The 17,573-nt window shown below is 43.7% G+C and overlaps 1 protein-coding gene across 1 annotated transcript in view; it reads right to left on the reverse strand.

The window, feature by feature from the left end:
- LOC110511200 (inaD-like protein) overlaps positions 1-17,573 on the reverse strand; it is a 297,471-nt gene that overhangs the window by 46,376 nt on the left and 233,522 nt on the right. Inside the window, exon 27 of the mRNA XM_090184789.1 lies at positions 16,313-16,404. Within this exon, the coding sequence (XP_090040915.1) occupies positions 16,313-16,404 (92 nt within the window). The remainder of the gene's footprint in view (positions 1-16,312; positions 16,405-17,573) is intronic.

Below are 17,573 nucleotides of genomic sequence, written 5' to 3' on the forward strand. Positions count from 1 at the left end.
ATAGGACTTCATGTTACACAATACATGTATGTTTTGTTCGATAAAGTTCATATTTATATCCAAAAATCTCAGTTTACATTGGCGCGTTACGTTCAGTAATGTTTTGCTTCCAAAACATCCAGTGATTTTGGAGAGAGCCACGTCAATTTACAGAAATACTTATCATAAATGTTGATGAAAATACAAGTGTTATGCATGGAACTTTAGATAAACTTCTCCTTAATGCAAACACTGTGTCATATTTCAAAAAAGCTTTACCAAAAAAGCACACCATGCAATAATCTGAGTACGGCGCTCAGACACAAAAACAAGCCATACAGATGTCCGCCATGTTGTGGAGTCAACAGAAGTCAGAAATAGCATTATAAATAATCACTTACCTTTGATGATCTTCCTCAGAATGTACTCCCAGGAATCCCAGTTCCACGATAAATGTTGGTTTTGTTCAATAAAGTCCATAATTTATTTTCAAATACCTCCTTTTTGTTCGCACCTTGAGTTCACAAATCCAGGCCAGGTAAAAAGTCAAATAATTCCAAACATGTCAAACGATGTATAGAATCAATCTTTAGGATGTTTTTAACATAAATCTTCAATAATGTTTCAACCGGAGAATTCCTTTGTCTTTAGAATTGCAATGGAACGCAGCTACCTCTCACGGGAGTGCGCCTGAATGAGCTCATGACACTCTGGCAGACCTCTTACTCAATCAGCTCTCTTTCTCTTCTCCTTCACAGTAGAAGCATCAAACAAGGTTCTAAAGAGTGTTGACATCTAGTGGAAGCCTTAGGAAGTGCAATCGGTCCAAATTTACACTGTATCTTGTATAGGGAAAGAGATGAAAAACTACAAACCTCAGATTTCCCACTTCCTGGTTGGATTTTTTCTCAGGTTTTTGCCTGCCATATGAGTTATGTTATACTCACAGACATCATTCAAACAGTTTTAGAAACTTCAGGGTGTTTTCTATCCAAATATAAATAATAAATAATATGCATTTCTTAGCTTCTGGGCCTGAGTATATCTTGACTTTGTCGTCTGCAATAGACTGATAGACCGTCAGACAGCTAGACAAACACAGGGAAAGGCCAAGAAGAGCAGGAACAGCTGGCTTCTCCAATCCACAAGGAGGGTGCTCAGGTTGCCACCCAGCCCAGTAGCCGGTGATGGTATCCTGCTATCCTTCCTGTTCACCTCTCATGTGGTTGTGAGTAGTGTTGTGGTTCCCTCGCTTCAGGCCCTCCACTCTCTTTCTTCCCCCTTCCTTCCCTGTCCTCGCTTCTCTCTCTACCTCTCTCCGTCCCTCTCTCCATATTCCTTCCCTGTCCTCGCCTCTTTCTCTCCCTCTCTCCCTTCCTCTCTCCATATTCCTTCCCTGTCCTCGCCTCTTTCTCTCCCTCTCTCCCTCCCTCTCTCCCTCCCTCTCTCCATATTCCTTCCCTGTCCTCGCCTCTCTCTCTACCCCTCTCCCTCCCTCCCTCTCTCCATATTCCTTCCCTGTCCTCGCCTCTCTCTCTACCCCTCTCCCTCCCTCCCTCTCTCCATATTCCTTCCCTGTCCTCGCCTCTTTCTCTCCCTCTCTCCATATTCCTTCCCTGTCCTCGCCTCTCTCTCTACCCCTCTCCCTCCCTCCCTCCCTCCCTCCCTCCCTCTCTCCATATTCCTTCCCTGTCCTCGCCTCTTTCTCTCCCTCTCTCCATATTCCTTTCCTGTCCTCGCCTCTCTCTCTACCCCTCTCCCTCCCTCCCTCTCTCCATATTCCTTCCCTGTCCTCGCCTCTTTCTCTCCCTCTCTTCCTCCCTCTCTCCATATTCCTTCCCTGTCCTCGCCTCTCTCTCTACCCCTCTCCCTCCCTCCCTCTCTCCATATTCCTTCCCTGTCCTCGCCTCTCTCTCTACCCCTCTCCCTCCCTCCCTCTCTCCATATTCCTTCCCTGTCCTCACCTCTTTCTCTCCCTCTCTCCATATTCCTTCCCTGTCCTCGCCTCTCTCTCTACCCCTCTCCCTCCCTCCCTCTCTCCATATTCCTTCCCTGTCCTCACCTCTTTCTCTCCCTCTCTTCCTCCCTCTCTCCATATTCCTTCCCTGTCCTCGCCTCTCTCTCTACCCCTCTCCCTCCCTCCCTCTCTCCATATTCCTTCCCTGTCCTCGCCTCTTTCTCTCCCTCTCTCCCTCCCTCTCTCCATATTCCTTCCCTGTCCTCGCCTCTTTCTCTCCCTCTCTCCCTCCCTCTCTCCATATTCCTTCCCTGTCCTCGCCTCTCTCTCTACCCCTCTCCCTCCCTCCCTCTCTCCATATTCCTTCCCTGTCCTCGCCTCTTTCTCTCCCTCTCTTCCTCCCTCTCTCCATATTCCTTCCCTGTCCTCGCCTCTTTCTCTCCCTCTCTCCATATTCCTTCCCTGTCCTCGCCTCTTTCTCTCCCTCTCTCCCTCCCTCTCTCCATATTCCTTCTCTGTCCTCGCCTCTTTCTCTCCGTCTCTCCCTCCCTCTCTCCATATTCCTTTCCTGTCTTCGCCTCTCTCTCTCTTCCTCCATCTCTCTACCTCCCCTCCCTTCCTTTACCATTCTTGTCTCTGCCCAGTAAGTGACCCTTTTCCAATTAGGTTGAATAGTTTTATTTCCTCTTCCACGAGGGTGACAGTAAGGACAGTGGGAATTGATGAATCAATCTGTTGCTTGTGTTGCCTTATCCCCACACATGCCCTTTCTCCCACAGCTATAAGAAATTGTGTCCAAGCCATAGCAAGTTGACAAGGTCGTAGGACCTGTTGTTTTCTTGTGTGTGTGTATTTGTGGAATGAAACTCGCTCGCCTGCGTCAAGGCACTAACTCATATACGTGGCGTGAACCGGTGGAACGACATTTTATCGTTTGCGTTCCCGGCCAACATTTTTTCCTTCTTTTCGACAGTCAGGCTGGCTCCGAAGCGCCCTGTCATTTCGACAGTCTGGCTGGCTCCGAAGCGCCCTGACATTTCGACAGTCTGGCTGGCTCCGAAGTGCCCTGTCCTTTCGACAGTCTGGCTGGCTCCGAAGCGCCCTGTCCTTTCGACAGTCTGGCTGGCTCCGAAGCGCCCTGTCCTTTCGACAGTCTGGCTGGCTCCGAAGCGCCCTGTCCTTTCGACAGTCTGGCTGGCTCCGAAGCGCCCTGTCCTTTCGACAGTCTGGCTGGCTCCGAAGCGTCCTGTCCTTTCGACAGTTTGGCTGGCTCTGAAGCGCCCTGTCCTTTCAACAGTCTGGCTGGCTCCGAAGCGTCCTGTCCTTTCGACAGTCTGGCTGGCTCCGAAGCGCCCTGTCATTTCGACAGTCTGGCTGGCTCCGAAGCGTCCTGTCCTTTCGACAGTCTGGCTGGCTCCGAAGCGCCCTGTCATTTCGACAGTCTGGCTGGCTCCGAAGTGCCCTGTCATTTCGACAGTCTGGCTGGCTCCGAAGCGTCCTGTCCTTTCTACAGTCTGGCTGGCTCCGAAGCGCCCTGTCATTTCTACAGTCTGGCTGGCTCCGAAGTGCCCTGTCATTTCGACAGTCTGGCTGGCTTCGAAGTGCCCTGTCATTTCGACAGTCTGGCTGGCTCCGAAGTGCCCTGTCATTTCGACAGTCTGGCTGGCTCCGAAGCGTCCTGTCCTTTCGACAGTCTGGCTGGCTCCGAAGCGCCCTGTCATTTCTACAGTCTGGCTGGCTCCGAAGTGCCCTGTCATTTCGACAGTCTGGCTGGCTTCGAAGTGCCCTGTCATTTCGACAGTCTGGCTGGCTCCGAAGCGTCCTGTCCTTTCGACAGTCTGGCTGGCTCCGAAGCGCCCTGTCCTTTCGACGTCCCATTGCTCATTGCCGAATTATCTTTGACTCGATATATACAGCGCATTCGGACAGTATTCAGACCACTACACTTTCTCCACATTTTTTTAAGTTACAGCCTTATTCTAAAATTGATTAAATTAAAAATGTTCCTCATCAATCTATAATAATGACAAAGTGAAAATAGTTTTTTAGACATTTATTAAAAATAAAAACATAAATATCTTATTTACATAAGTATTCAGACCCTTTGCTATGAGACTCGAAATTGAGCTCAGGTGCATCCTGTTTTCACTGATCATCCATGAGATGTTTCTAGGACTTGATTGGAGTCCACCTGTGGTAGATTAAATTGGTTCGACATGATTTGGAAAGGCACACACATGTCCATACAGTGGGGCAAAAAAAGTATTTAGTCAGCCACCAATTGTGCAAGTTCTCCCACTTAAAAAGTGTGTACACGTGTAGTGGTATTGATTGATCAGGACAGCAGAGAGAGACATCCGGTATAAACATGATGAAGGACATTATTTCTCTCTGTACTGTCACTGTATTCTAAGTCCCTTACTATCAGGTCAAGTCCCTTACCATCAGGTCAAGTCCCTTACCATCAGGTCAAGTCCCTTACCATCAGGTCAAGTCCCTTACCATCAGGTCAAGTCCTTTACTATAAGGTCAAGTCCCTTACCATCAGGTCAAGTCCCTTACCATCAGGTCAAGTCCCTTACCATCAGGTCAAGTCCCTTACCATCAGGTCAAGTCCCTTACCATCAGGTCAAGTCCCTTACCATCAGATCAAGTCCCTTACCATCAGGTCAAGTCCCTTACCATCAGGTCAAGTCCCTTACCATCAGGTCAAGTCCCTTACCATCAGGTCAAGTCCCTTACCATCAGGTCAAGTCCCTTACCATCAGGTCAAGTCCCTTACCATCAGGTCAAGTCCCTTACCATCAGGTCAAGTCCCTTACCATCAGGTCAAGTCCCTTACTATAAGGTCAAGTCCCTTACCATCAGGTCATGTCCCTTACTATCAGGTCAAGTCCCTTACCATCAGGTCAAGTCCCTTACCATCAGGTCAAGTCCCTTACCATCAGGTCAAGTCCCTTACTATCAGGTCAAGTCCCTTACCATCAGGTCAAGTCCCTTACTATCAGGTCAAGTCCCTTTACCATAAGGTCAAGTCCCTTACTATCAGGTCAAGTCCCTTACTATTCTCTAGCGCGGTAATTGGGACCTGGGTGGGTCAGACAGTCACACTATGGCTGTGTCTGAAATGATGCCCTATCCACTTAACCGTGCACTATAAAGGGAACAGGGTACCATTTGAGATGGTTTCCTTGGAGCCGCTGTCACTCTGTTTCTGCCATGAGACGCATAACTTAACAGAAAGCAATGAGGATAACTACGAGCACTGATTTCCTGCTAAACATGACATGTTGGGTTGTCAGACAAATTGAGCATGGCTGCCTAGCAGTCAGTGGTAAAAACGTTACACCCACAGAAAAGCTCATGTCAGAAAACCTCACATTGGTGAAGCATAAATCAGCATGTTGTTATCTGTTCTGCAACCGTTTTTTCCTCCAGCGGCTCAGAAATAATGGATGTGCTGCTCACTGATTCTGTGAGCTGGTGTCAAGCAGAGCATGTGAGAGGAGTTGAGCAGTTGGAAATCCCTCTCGTTGATCATGGAGTGGTGCTTGCACACTGCTTATGGAGCTCCACGTCCTTTCCAACGGCTCCGTGCATACAGGGGGGAAAAAAATGCCCCTCCAAATTCGCTCCATTCATTAAAATCCCAATTTATCCAACACCCATCTATTTTTGTGACTACCAGGATCTACCATTTGGTTTTGAAGTATTGAAACCAAACCATATGGATTTGATTTAAAAAAATATTTTAATAAACATGAAAAGGTGAATGTAAGAAGCGCACATCATTTGAAATAGGTTACATGTCATATTAAACAGCATATAAACACTATAAATAGGTTACATGTCATATTAAACAGCATATAAACACTATAAATAGGTTACATGTCATATTAAACAGCATATAAACACTATAAATAGGTTACATGTCATATTAAACAGCATATAAACACTATAAATAGGTTACATGTCATATTAAACAGCATATAAACACTCTAAATAGGTTACATGTCATATTAAACAGCATATAAACACTATAAATAGGTTACATGTCATATTAAACAGCATATAAACACTCTAAATAGGTTACATGTCATATTAAACAGCATATAAACACTCTAAATAGGTTACATGTTATATTAAACAGCATCAAATATTGGAATAAAGCAGGCTAATGCAATTGAAGGCAACAAATTGTTGCTTACTGAAACACCCAAAGTCATCGTTATAATAGGATTGTAATAGGATTTGAAGCAATATCCTACCCATGTGTGGTCAACTATAAGCATGGGGACTGGTCTTGATAAATCAATCAGATTTTTATTTTCACTGTATATTGGTTAGCCTACAATTAGGTCGTGGGAATGTTAGGATTATTTTGCTCTTCACTCCCAGTCACCTAGGCCTACTCCCGACCGGTCACGTTGTACAGCGCCATATTTTCCTAACGAAAACCCTGAGGCCTACATAGGCTAATGTAAAATGCATTTTCGTTTTCCTTGAAATGGAAACACCATAATATTAATAAATGTAATTAAGCTACATTTCTAACAGTATAAAATGCACAACAAATACAATAATAATTTACAAAAGAATTATAATCAATCCCATATAGTCTGTTCTAACAAAAAAAAAAAAAAGGTTTTAAAGTTTCAAGTACAGTCAAATTAAGAACAGTCAAATGCATTCCTGAATTCAATCACTTTGACATGTTGCGGTTTATTCATTGTTTAATTATTCAAGGCTCCCTTTGTTATTTTGTTTAACTAAAATGCTTGACCTTTTTTAAATACATGGATGACTTGTATGCTGTCTGATGACATGACCAAATGAATTATTGATATAGTGTAACTTGAAGTAGGCCTTTATACAATAATTAACTTAGCCTAAAACAGCTACAGTCAACAGGACTCTTAGGCCTACAGCGCTATGTCATTTCAATAAAAACTGAATTTACCAAAATATGTGTATTTTACACTCTAGCAGTAGGCCTACATTAAGATAAATATCCTAAAAGACAAAAACTTACTGAGCATTTCCTCCTCAAAGCACCATGAAGGACTGCTGTGCAGTTAGCATATTAACAGTAGAATAGCCAGGACTCAAGGAGTCACAAAGAAAGACATTCATATTTTGTTTAGGAAGGTCATAAAATAAACATGATACTAAGACAATTTATTTCCAAAGAACAGAAAAGCATGTTTTAAGATGTATTTCTCTGTGCTATAGTAGCTGAGGATACGGTTGCTTCATGTCCATGAAATTAATTAATTGTTTTGCTCTTTCTGATAGGGTACAACAATCAAAATGTCCGGTCTGCGTGGACCTCTGATAGGGTATAACAATCAAAATGTCCGGTCTGCGTGGACCTCTGATAGGGTATAACAATCAAAATGTCCGGTCTGCGTGGACCTCTGATAGGGTATAACAATCCAAATGTCTGGTCTGCGTGGACCTCTGATAGGGTACAACAATCAAAATGTCCGGTCTGCGTGGACCTCTGATAGGGTATAACAATCCAAATGTCTGGTCTGCGTGGACCTCTGATAGGGTATAACAATCAAAATGTCCGGTCTGCGTGGACCTCTGATAGGGTATAACAATCAAAATGTCCGGTCTGCGTGGACCTCTGATAGGGTATAACAATCAAAATGTCTGGTCTGCGTGGACCTCTGATAGGGTACAACAATCAAAATGTCCGGTCTGCGTGGACCTCTGATAGGGTATAACAATCCAAATGTCTGGTCTGCGTGGAATTCTGATAGGGTATAACAATCAAAATGTCCGGTCTGCGTGGACCTCTGATAGGGTACAACAATCAAAATGTCTGGTCTGCGTGGACCTCTGATAGGGTATAACAATCAAAATGTCTGGTCTGCGTGGAATTCTGATAGGGTATAACAATCAAAATGTCCGGTCTGCGTGGACCTCTGATAGGGTACAACAATCAAAATGTCTGGTCTGCGTGGACCTCTGATAGGGTATAACAATCAAAATGTCTGGTCTGCGTGGACCTCTGATAGGGTACAACAATCAAAATGTCCGGTCTGCGTGGACCTCTGATAGGGTATAACAATCCAAATGTCTGGTCTGCGTGGACCTCTGATAGGGTATAACAATCAAAATGTCTGGTCTGCGTGGACCTCTGATAGGGTACAACAATCAAAATGTCCGGTCTGCATGGACCTCTGATAGGGTATAACAATCAAAATGTCCGGTCTGCGTGGACCTCTGATAGGGTATAACAATCCAAATGTCTGGTCTGCGTGGACCTCTGATAGGGTATAACAATCAAAATGTCTGGTCTGCGTGGACCTCTGATAGGGTATAACAATCAAAATGTCTGGTCTGCGTGGACCTCTGTAGGACTATTTGGGAAAGTAACAACCCTCATAAAGACCCCCAACAACCCTCACAACCCTCATAAAGACGCCCTCTGGTGGTTTCAACGAGCATTAACGGCAACAATGGCTGACTGTAAAATACTATGACATCATGCACTGTACCAAGCTGTGCTGCAGTATGATGCAACTTTTAAAAGAGTACATCACCACACTCCCTCTCTTGGCCCTCATCTATGTAAGTCATCTTGATTTTGCACCTGTGTGTTTTATCAGCTTCTTTGTGAAAAATATGTATTGAACTCCATGACAGTAGCTACTGGAGCGGGTGAGAAGGCCGAGGCGCCACACTTTGGGAATGTCTCCACGCTCCAGTCAAATTTGGCATGTTCAGCTCCTCTCTCTCTATCTCTCTCTCTCTCTCTCCTCTCTCTCGTTTTAATATGTGATTGGCTCTGGCCCACTGTGTTCAATTAAAGGGACTTAAGGATTGCGACGAGCGGCGAGAAGAGGCGCGGGGAGGAAATGAAGTGCTGCATCGCCATTGTGCTCTGTGTGCACCTCGCTCCTCAGAGAGATGATTAAGCAGAAGATGGGGGGTGCGGGGGGAGAGAGAGAGAGGTTGAGAGAGAGATTAGGATAAGAGATGGAGAGTTTGAGAGCGGTGGGGCGGCTTTGGAGAGAGGGAGTAAGAAAGATGTACAGTGAAATAAGCTTTCTGAGAGAAGGACAGGTAGAGAGAAGGAAAGGTAGAGAGAAGAAGAGAATGAATGAGAGGTAGAGAGAAGGAGAGAGAGAGGTATATATAGAGTTAGAGGTTTAAATAGAGGTAGAGGTTTATATAGAGGTAGAGAGAAGGAGAGATAGAGAGGTATATAGAGATTGAAGTATATAGAGGTATATAGAGGTAGAGAGGTATATAGAGGTAGAGAGAAGGAGAGATAGAGAGGTATATAGAGGTAGAGAGGTATATAGAGGTAGAGAGAAGGAGATATAGAGAGGTATATAGAGGTAGATAGGTATATAGAGGTAGGGAGAAGGAGAGGTAGAGAGGTATATAGAGGTAGAGAGAAGGAGAGGTAGAGAGGTATATAGAGGTAGAGAGAAGGAGAGAGAGAGGTATATAGAGGTAGAGAGGTATATAGAGGTAGAGAGAAGGGGAGATATAGAGGTAGAGGGAAGGGGAAATAGATAGGTATATAGAGGTAGAGAGGTATATAGAGGTAGAGAGGTATATAGAGGTAGAGAGAAGGAGAGATAGAGAGGTATATAGAGGTAGAGAGGTATATAGAGGTAGAGGGAAGGGGAAATAGAGAGGTATATAGAGGTAGAGAGAAGGTGAGATAGAGAAGTATATACAGATAGAGAGAAGGAGAGAGAGAGGTATATAGAGATAGAGAGGTATATAGAGGTAGAGAGAAGGGGAAATAGAGAGGTATATAGAGGTAGAGAGGTATATAGAGGTAGAGAGAAGGGGAAATAGAGAGGTATAGAGGTAGAGAGAAGGGGAAATAGAGAGGTATATAGAGGTAGAGAGAAGGGGAAATAGAGAGGTATATAGAGGTAGAGAGGTATATAGAGGTAGAGAGAAGGAGAGGTAGAAAGGTATATAGAGATAGAGAGGTATATATTAGTAGAGAGGTATGTAGAGATATAGGTATATAGAGGTAGAGAGGTATAGAGGTATATAGAGATAGAGGTATATAGAGCTATTTAGAGATAGATAGGTATATTGAGATATAGGTATATAGAGGTATATAGAGGTAGAGAGGTATAGAGGTATATAGAGATAGAGGTATATAGAGCTATATAGAGATAGATAGGTATATTGAGATATAGGTATATAGAGGTATATAGAGATAGAGAGGTATATAGAGGTAGAGAGGTATATAGAGGTATAGGTATATAGAGGTAGAGAGGAATAGAGGTATATAGAGATATGTATATATTATCTACCTCACTTGCTTTGGCAATGTTAACACATGTTTCCCATGCCAATAAAGCCCTTGAATTGAATTGAATTGATATATAGAGATAGAGAGGGATATAGAGGTAGAGAGGTATATAGAGATATATAGAGATAGAGAGGTATATAAAGGTAGATAGGTATATAGAGATAGAGAGGTATAAAGAGATAGAGAGGTACACAGAGATAGAGAGGTATATAGAGATAGAGAGGTATATAGAAGTAGAGAGGTACTGTATATATAGGTATATAGAGATAGAGAGGTATAAAGAGGTATATAGACGTAGAGAGAAAGAGAGGAAGAGAGAAAGTTAGAACAAGAAAGAATGAGCAATAAGCCGGAGCAAGTGACTGTCACTGTCTGCTCCTCAAACGGCATCCTATTCCCCACTGGGCCCTGGTCAAAAGTAATACACTGTACAGGAAATAAATTGCCATTAGGATTTAGTAAGTCAGTAGCAGGCTTCATAGCTGGTGTTTGAGTGGACGGATATCAAAGCCCAGTTAATGAGACTCCAAAGGCCTCTCTCTCTCTCTCTTTCTCTCTCTCTCTCTCAGGACTCAAGCAGAGGTGGTCACAATGTCACCCTCCCTCTTTCAGTTCTCTCTCCCTCTCTCTCTCTCTCTCCCTCCTCTTCTCCCTCTCTCCTTTCCCGCTTCTCTCATCTTCTCCCCCTCTCCTTTCCTCCTTCTCTCTGCCTCCCTCATCCTTACCATCCTCTCACTTGCTCTTTTTTCCTCTCCCTACCTCCCTCTTTCAGTCCTCTCTCTCTCTCCCTCATCTTCTCCTTCTCTCTTTCTCCCTCATCCTTACCATCCTCTCACTTGCTATTTTTTCCTCTCCCTACCTCCCTCTTTCAGTCCTCTCTCTCCATCCTATTCTGCCTCTCTCCTTCCCTCTTTCTCTCTCCCTCCCTCATCCTCTCCTTCCCCTCTCCTCCTCTCCCGCCCTTCTTACTACCTCCTCTTCCTCTTTCCCTCTCCACCCCAAATTACACCAAGGTTGTCGTTGTTTCATTAGATGTTGCTGTGTAATAGTGTGTAGACGACGGAGAGCGATGGTGCCGCCTGCCTAATGCTTGTCAGAATGTTACGTACGCCTTCTGTCAACGTTGGCTGAGGGAGAGAAATAGGAGCGGAATGGAAGAAATGGAAGGCGAGGTGAACAGTAGAGAGTAGAATCTTTCTCTAGTACTGTTCTACTCTCTACTGTTCACCTCAGTACGTGACTGCTGGTACACTGAGAAAGGATGGTAACAAAATCACCCATCTTTGCTCACTGTTCAAAGGGAACACAAACAAAAGGATGGTAGGTGCAATATGTAGGCTGACTGACCTACGCCCATACTTCTTTTTACACTTCCTTACATTAACATGAGAAGTCAACATACAGGCACTTCTGTAGTGTATAATGGTACGTAGGAGTGACTTCCCAATGTTCTATACCTGCCTCACAAGCCATCTTGTCAAGGCACCGAATATCGCAATATGAACTCAGTCATCCACGTTGGAGGAAACCTGTGTTGGAATGCTTGTGAGAGGCAAACAGTAAAAAAAAAAAAAAAACAGAATTATACTGTAGTCTTTTGTTGTTATGACCACTTAGGCCATAGGAGCGAATAGTTACAATTTAGCAGATGAACACTGGAGTGATAAATGAGCAGATGATGATGTGCAAGTAGAGATACTGGTGTGCAAAAGAGCAGAAAAGTAAATAAAATGAAAACAGTATGGGGATGAGGTAGGTAGATTGGGTGGGCTATTTACAGATGGACTATGTACAGCTGCAGCGATCGGTTAGCTGCTCAGATAGTTGATGTTTAAAGTTGGTGAGGGAAATTAAAGTCTCCAACTTCAGCGATTTTTGCAATTCGTTGTAGTCACTGGCAGCAGAGAACTGGAAGGAAAGGCGGCCAAATGAGGTGTTGGCTTTGGGGATGATCAGTGAGATATACCTGCTGGAACGTGTGCTACGGGTGGGTGTTGTTATCATGACCAGTGAACTGAGATAAGGCGGAGCTTTACCTAGCATAGACTTATAGATGACCTGGAGCCATTGGGCCTGGCGACAAATATGTAGCGAGGGCCAGCCGACTAGAGCATACAGGTCGCAGTGGTGGGTGGTATAAGGTGATTTGGTAACAAAACGGATGGCACTGTGATAGACTGCATCCAGTTTGCTGAGTAGAGTGTTGGAAGCTATTTTGTAGATGACATCGCCGAAGTCGAGGATCGGTAGGATAGTCAGTTTTACTAGGGTAAGTTTGGCGGCGTGAGTGAAGGAGGCTTTTTTTTGTGAAAATAACACATGGAAATAACACATGGAATCATGTAGTAACCAAAAAAGTGTTAAGATACTTTGAGATTCTTCATAGTAGCCACCCTTTGCCTTGATGACAGCTTTGCACACTCTTGGCATTTTCTTAACCAGCTTCATGAGGTAGTCACCTGGAATGCATTTAAATTAACAGGTGTTCCTTGTTAAAAGGATCGGTGTCCAGCTAGCGATGAAACTGGAGGGCGCATAATTCAAATATATTCTAATAGTTGTTATGGATTTTAAACATTTAGGTACATATACGTGTCTTATATCGGCTGAAAGCTTAAATTGTTGTTAATCTAACTGCACTGTCCGATTTACAGTAGCTATTATAGCAAAAACATGCATTGCGATTGTTTGAAGACGGCCCCCCACATCAAAATATTATTCCATCGGCACAGGTTTTTTTAAACTATTCCTCTGATTTGTCATCCAAAGGGTCCCAGCTATAACATAGCTCTCTATAACCTCTCTATCTCTATATATCATTTTTTATATCCCAAAAAGTCAGTTTAGTTGGCGCTATCGATTTGAGTAATCCACTCGTTCAACTTGCAGGGAAAGGAATCCAAAGATCTACCCCTAAACTTCATTTCAACAAGTCAAAATACATTTCTATTTACTCCTCAGACACCTTAAAATGTAATCAAACTATAATATTTATTTCAGAAAGAAGTATGTTCAATAGGAAACCGATTTTAGCAGGTGTGCAACTTCATCATGGTGAGCAAAAACACAGATTTCCAACACTGTGTCCTCATACAAAACTGTTTTTCTTATTCGTTTTTGAAGTTACAAGCCTGAAACCTTGAACATAGACTGCTGACACCCTGTGGAAGCCATAGGAATTGCATTCAGGGAGCAATTTTACAATATGAGCTTTCACTTGCATTTCTAAAATAAACATCTGGTTGGTTTTTCTTTGGATTTTCTCCTACCATATCTATTATGTTATATTCTCCTACATTATTTTAACATTTCTACAAAGTGTTTTTATTTTATAATGGTACCAATTATATGAATATCCTGGCTTCAGGGCCTGAGCTACAGGCAGTTTACTTTGGGTATGTCATTCAAGCGGAAATTGAGAAAAAAAAGGTCTAGCCCTAAGTTAAAAGTTAATTTGTGGAATGTCTTTCCTTCTTAATGCATTTGAGACAATCAGTTGTGTTGTGACAAGGTAGGGTGGTATATAGAAGATAGCTATTTGGTAAAAGACCAAGTCCATATTATGGCAAGAACAGCTCAAATAAGCAACGAGAAATGATAGTCCATCTTTACTTTAAGACATTTAAGACATGAAGGTCAGTCAATCCAGAAAATGTCAAACACATTGAAAGTTGTGCAGTCGCAAAAACCATCAAGCGATATGATGAAACTGGCTCTCATGAAGACCGCCACAGGAAAGGAAGACCCAGAGTCAACTCTGCTGCAGAGAATAAGTTCATTAGAGTTACCAGCCTCAGAAATTGCAGCCAAAATAAATGCTTCAGAGTTCAAGTAACAGACACATCCTAACATCAACTGTTCAGAGGAGACTGCATGCTGCAAAGAAACCACTAAGAAGATAGTTGCTTGGGCCAAATTTGAGATTTTTGGATCCAACCACTGTATCTTTGTGAGATGCAGAGTAGGTAAATAGATGATCTCTGCATGTGTGGTTCCCACCGTGAAGCATGGAGGAAGAGGTGTGATGGTGCTTTGCTGGTGACACTGTCTGTGATTTATTTAGAATTCAAGGCACACTTAACCAGCATGGCTACCACAGCATGCTGCAGCGATACGCCATCCCATCTGGTTTGCGCTTAGTGGGACTATCATTTGTTTTTCAACAGGACAATGACCTAACACACCCCCAGGCTGCGTAAGGGCTATTTGACCAAGAAGGAGAGTGATGGAGTGCTGAATCAGATGACCTGGCCTCCACAATCACATAACCTCAACCAAATTGCGAGTTCTCAGCATATGTGGGAACTCCTTCAAGACTATTAGAAAAGCATTCCAGGTAAAGCTGGTTGAGAGAATGCCAAGAGTGTGCAAAGCTGTCATCAGTGTGCAAAGTTAACCACCCAAGCCCACTCATGCCTACGTCCCTGATGCAAACAGTGCATGATGACTGAATTGCGACATCATAAATAGCCTACTGAACAAGACTTCAGACCATACTTTCTCAACACCTGGTTTGCATTGCCATTGTTGCCTTAGTTAGCATTTACTGGTAGATATCATAAGTTAAAACCTCTTTCCTACCCTACCAGCTACAGCTGTGAGCTGCTCTGTGCCAAAACCAGCTGAGAGCTGCATGCTCTTGCTTCCTGCCTGCAGATGATATTCCTGCTGAAACTAAACTATGTGTATGGCAGCGCGCAGATGAATGTAGTTCAACATGCTTTGCGATTGTGTAGGCTACTTTGTGCATGATTTCACTATTGTACTACATAATTGACAAGTCGTATACCTCCACTCCACTCAACTCCACTCCACACCTCTACACTACCCTCCTCTACACTACACTCCTCTACACTACACTCCTCTACACTTCTCTACACTCCTCTACACTCCACTCCTCTACACTACACTCTTCTACACTACACTCTTCTACACTACACTATTTCTACACTACACTCATCTACACTCCTCTACACTCCTCTACTCTACACTCCTCTACTCTACACTCCTCTACTCTACACTCCTCTACAATCCTCTACTCTACACTCCACTCCTCTACACTACACTCTTCTACACTACACTCTTCTACACTACAATCCTCTACTCTACACTACACTCCTCTACTCTACACTACACTCCTCTACTCTACACTACACTCCTCTACTCTACACTACACTCCTCTACACTCCACTCCTCTACTCTACTCTACTCTCCTCTACACTACACTCCTCTACACTACACCCCACTCTTCTACACTCCTCTACACTACACTATTCTACACTCCTCTACACTCCTCTACACTACACTATTCTACACTCCACTCTACTCCTCTACACTCCTCTACACTACACTCCTCTACACTCCACTCCTCTACTCTACTCTCCTCTACACTACACTCCTCTACACTACACCCCACTCTTCTACACTCCTCTACACTACACCCCACTCTTCTACACTCCTCTACACTACACTATTCTACACTCCTCTACACTCCTCTACACTACACTATTCTACACTCCACTCTACTCCTCTACTCTACACTCCACTCTTCTACACTCCACTCCTCTCCACTCCTCTACTCTACACTCCACTCTTCTACACTCCTCTACACTACACTCCTCTCCACTCCTCTACTCTACACTCCACTCTTCTACACTCCACTCATCTACTCTACACTCCTCTACACTCCACTCCTCTACTCTACACTCCACTCTTCTACACTCCACTCTACTCCTCTACACTCCACTCCACTCCACTCCACTCCACTCCTCTACTCTCCACTCCACTCCACTCCACTTCTCTACTCTCCTCTACACTCCACTCCTCTACTCTATTCACTATTCTGACCGAGTCAAGACAGAGTACAAATGTATCCAACACAGAGACAAGACCGAAACACTGAAAATGTGGTCTTGAGACCGGTCTCCGCTACTACAACACTGCTAAGGTGTTTCTGAAGCAGCAATGCAGGCGGGACTTAGAGCACCTTCAAGCTTAAACGGTTTGAAACTAAGGGGGGCAGAGGACCCCTCAGTAGGATAGGCACTGACGCCTCTGGTCCCAAAGGCTAGCCCTACCTGATCAGGGTAATCTTGACCTTGGACGAGGCACTCTTGATGATGGCCGAGGCGTTCAGGTGGCTGCGGCCATACAGGACCTGGTTGTTGATCTGATGGGGCAGGAGAGAAGGATAGAGCATTAAACTACAATAGAGATTATTCATTAGGGCACACCGTAGCAAAAAAAACAAAGATTACGGTAAAAAATAACATTTCTTAATGGACAAGTTCAGGTGGTCCCTCCCTGCAGTTTACTTCCGTTTGATGCCAAATAAACACTACCCATATCATATACCGGAAGAAGGATGGGTTTAATTTCTTTATCTCTCTAACAAAGACACAGCAACATAAACATGAACACACGCATGCAAACACAAATACACCCTGTAAGCAAGCGTGCACCAAACACACACCACACACACCACACAGACACCACACAGACACCACACACACAGTCATCTTATTGTTGGTGATGAAAATGACAGGATGATTTTTATTTTTATTTCACCTTTATTTAACCAGGTAGGCTTGTTGAGAACAAGTTCTCATTTACAACTGCGACCTGGCCAAGATAAAGCATAGTAGTGTGAACAGACAACAACACAGAGTTACACATGGATTAAACAATAAACAAGTCTATTTTTATTTATTTATTTAACTAGGCAAGTCAATTAAGAACAAATTTTTATTTTCAATGACGGCCTAGGAACAGTGGGTTAACTGCCTGTTCAGGGGCAGAACGACAGATTTGTACCTTGTCAGCTCGGGGGTTTGAACTTGCAACCTTCCGGTTACTAGTCCAACGCTCTAACCACTAGGGTACCCTGCCGCCAATAACACAGTAGAAAGAAAATAACAAAAAAAATAGTCTATATACACTGTGTGCAAAAGGCATGAGGAGGTAGGCAAATAATTACAATTTTGCAGATTAACACTGGAGTGATAAATGATCAGATGGTCATGTACAGGTAGAGATATTGGTGTGCAAAAGAGCAGAAAAGTAAATAAATATAAACAGTATGGGGATGAGTTAGGTAAATTGGGTGGGCTATTTACCGATAGACTATGTACAGCTGCAGCGATCGGTTAGCTGCTCAGATAGCAGATGTTTGAAGTTGGTGAGGGAGATAAAAGTCTCCAACTTCAGCGATTTTTGCAATTCGTTCCAGTCACAGGCAGCAGAGAACTGGAACGAAAGGCGGCCAAATGAGGTGTTGGCTTTAGGGATGATCAGTGAGATACACCTGCTGGAGCACGTGCTACGGGTGGCTGTTGCCAT

This window comes from Oncorhynchus mykiss, chromosome 1 (genome assembly GCF_057628025.1).
Source record: "Oncorhynchus mykiss isolate SJ-2025 chromosome 1, ASM5762802v1, whole genome shotgun sequence".
Lineage (NCBI taxonomy): Eukaryota > Metazoa > Chordata > Actinopteri > Salmoniformes > Salmonidae > Oncorhynchus > Oncorhynchus mykiss.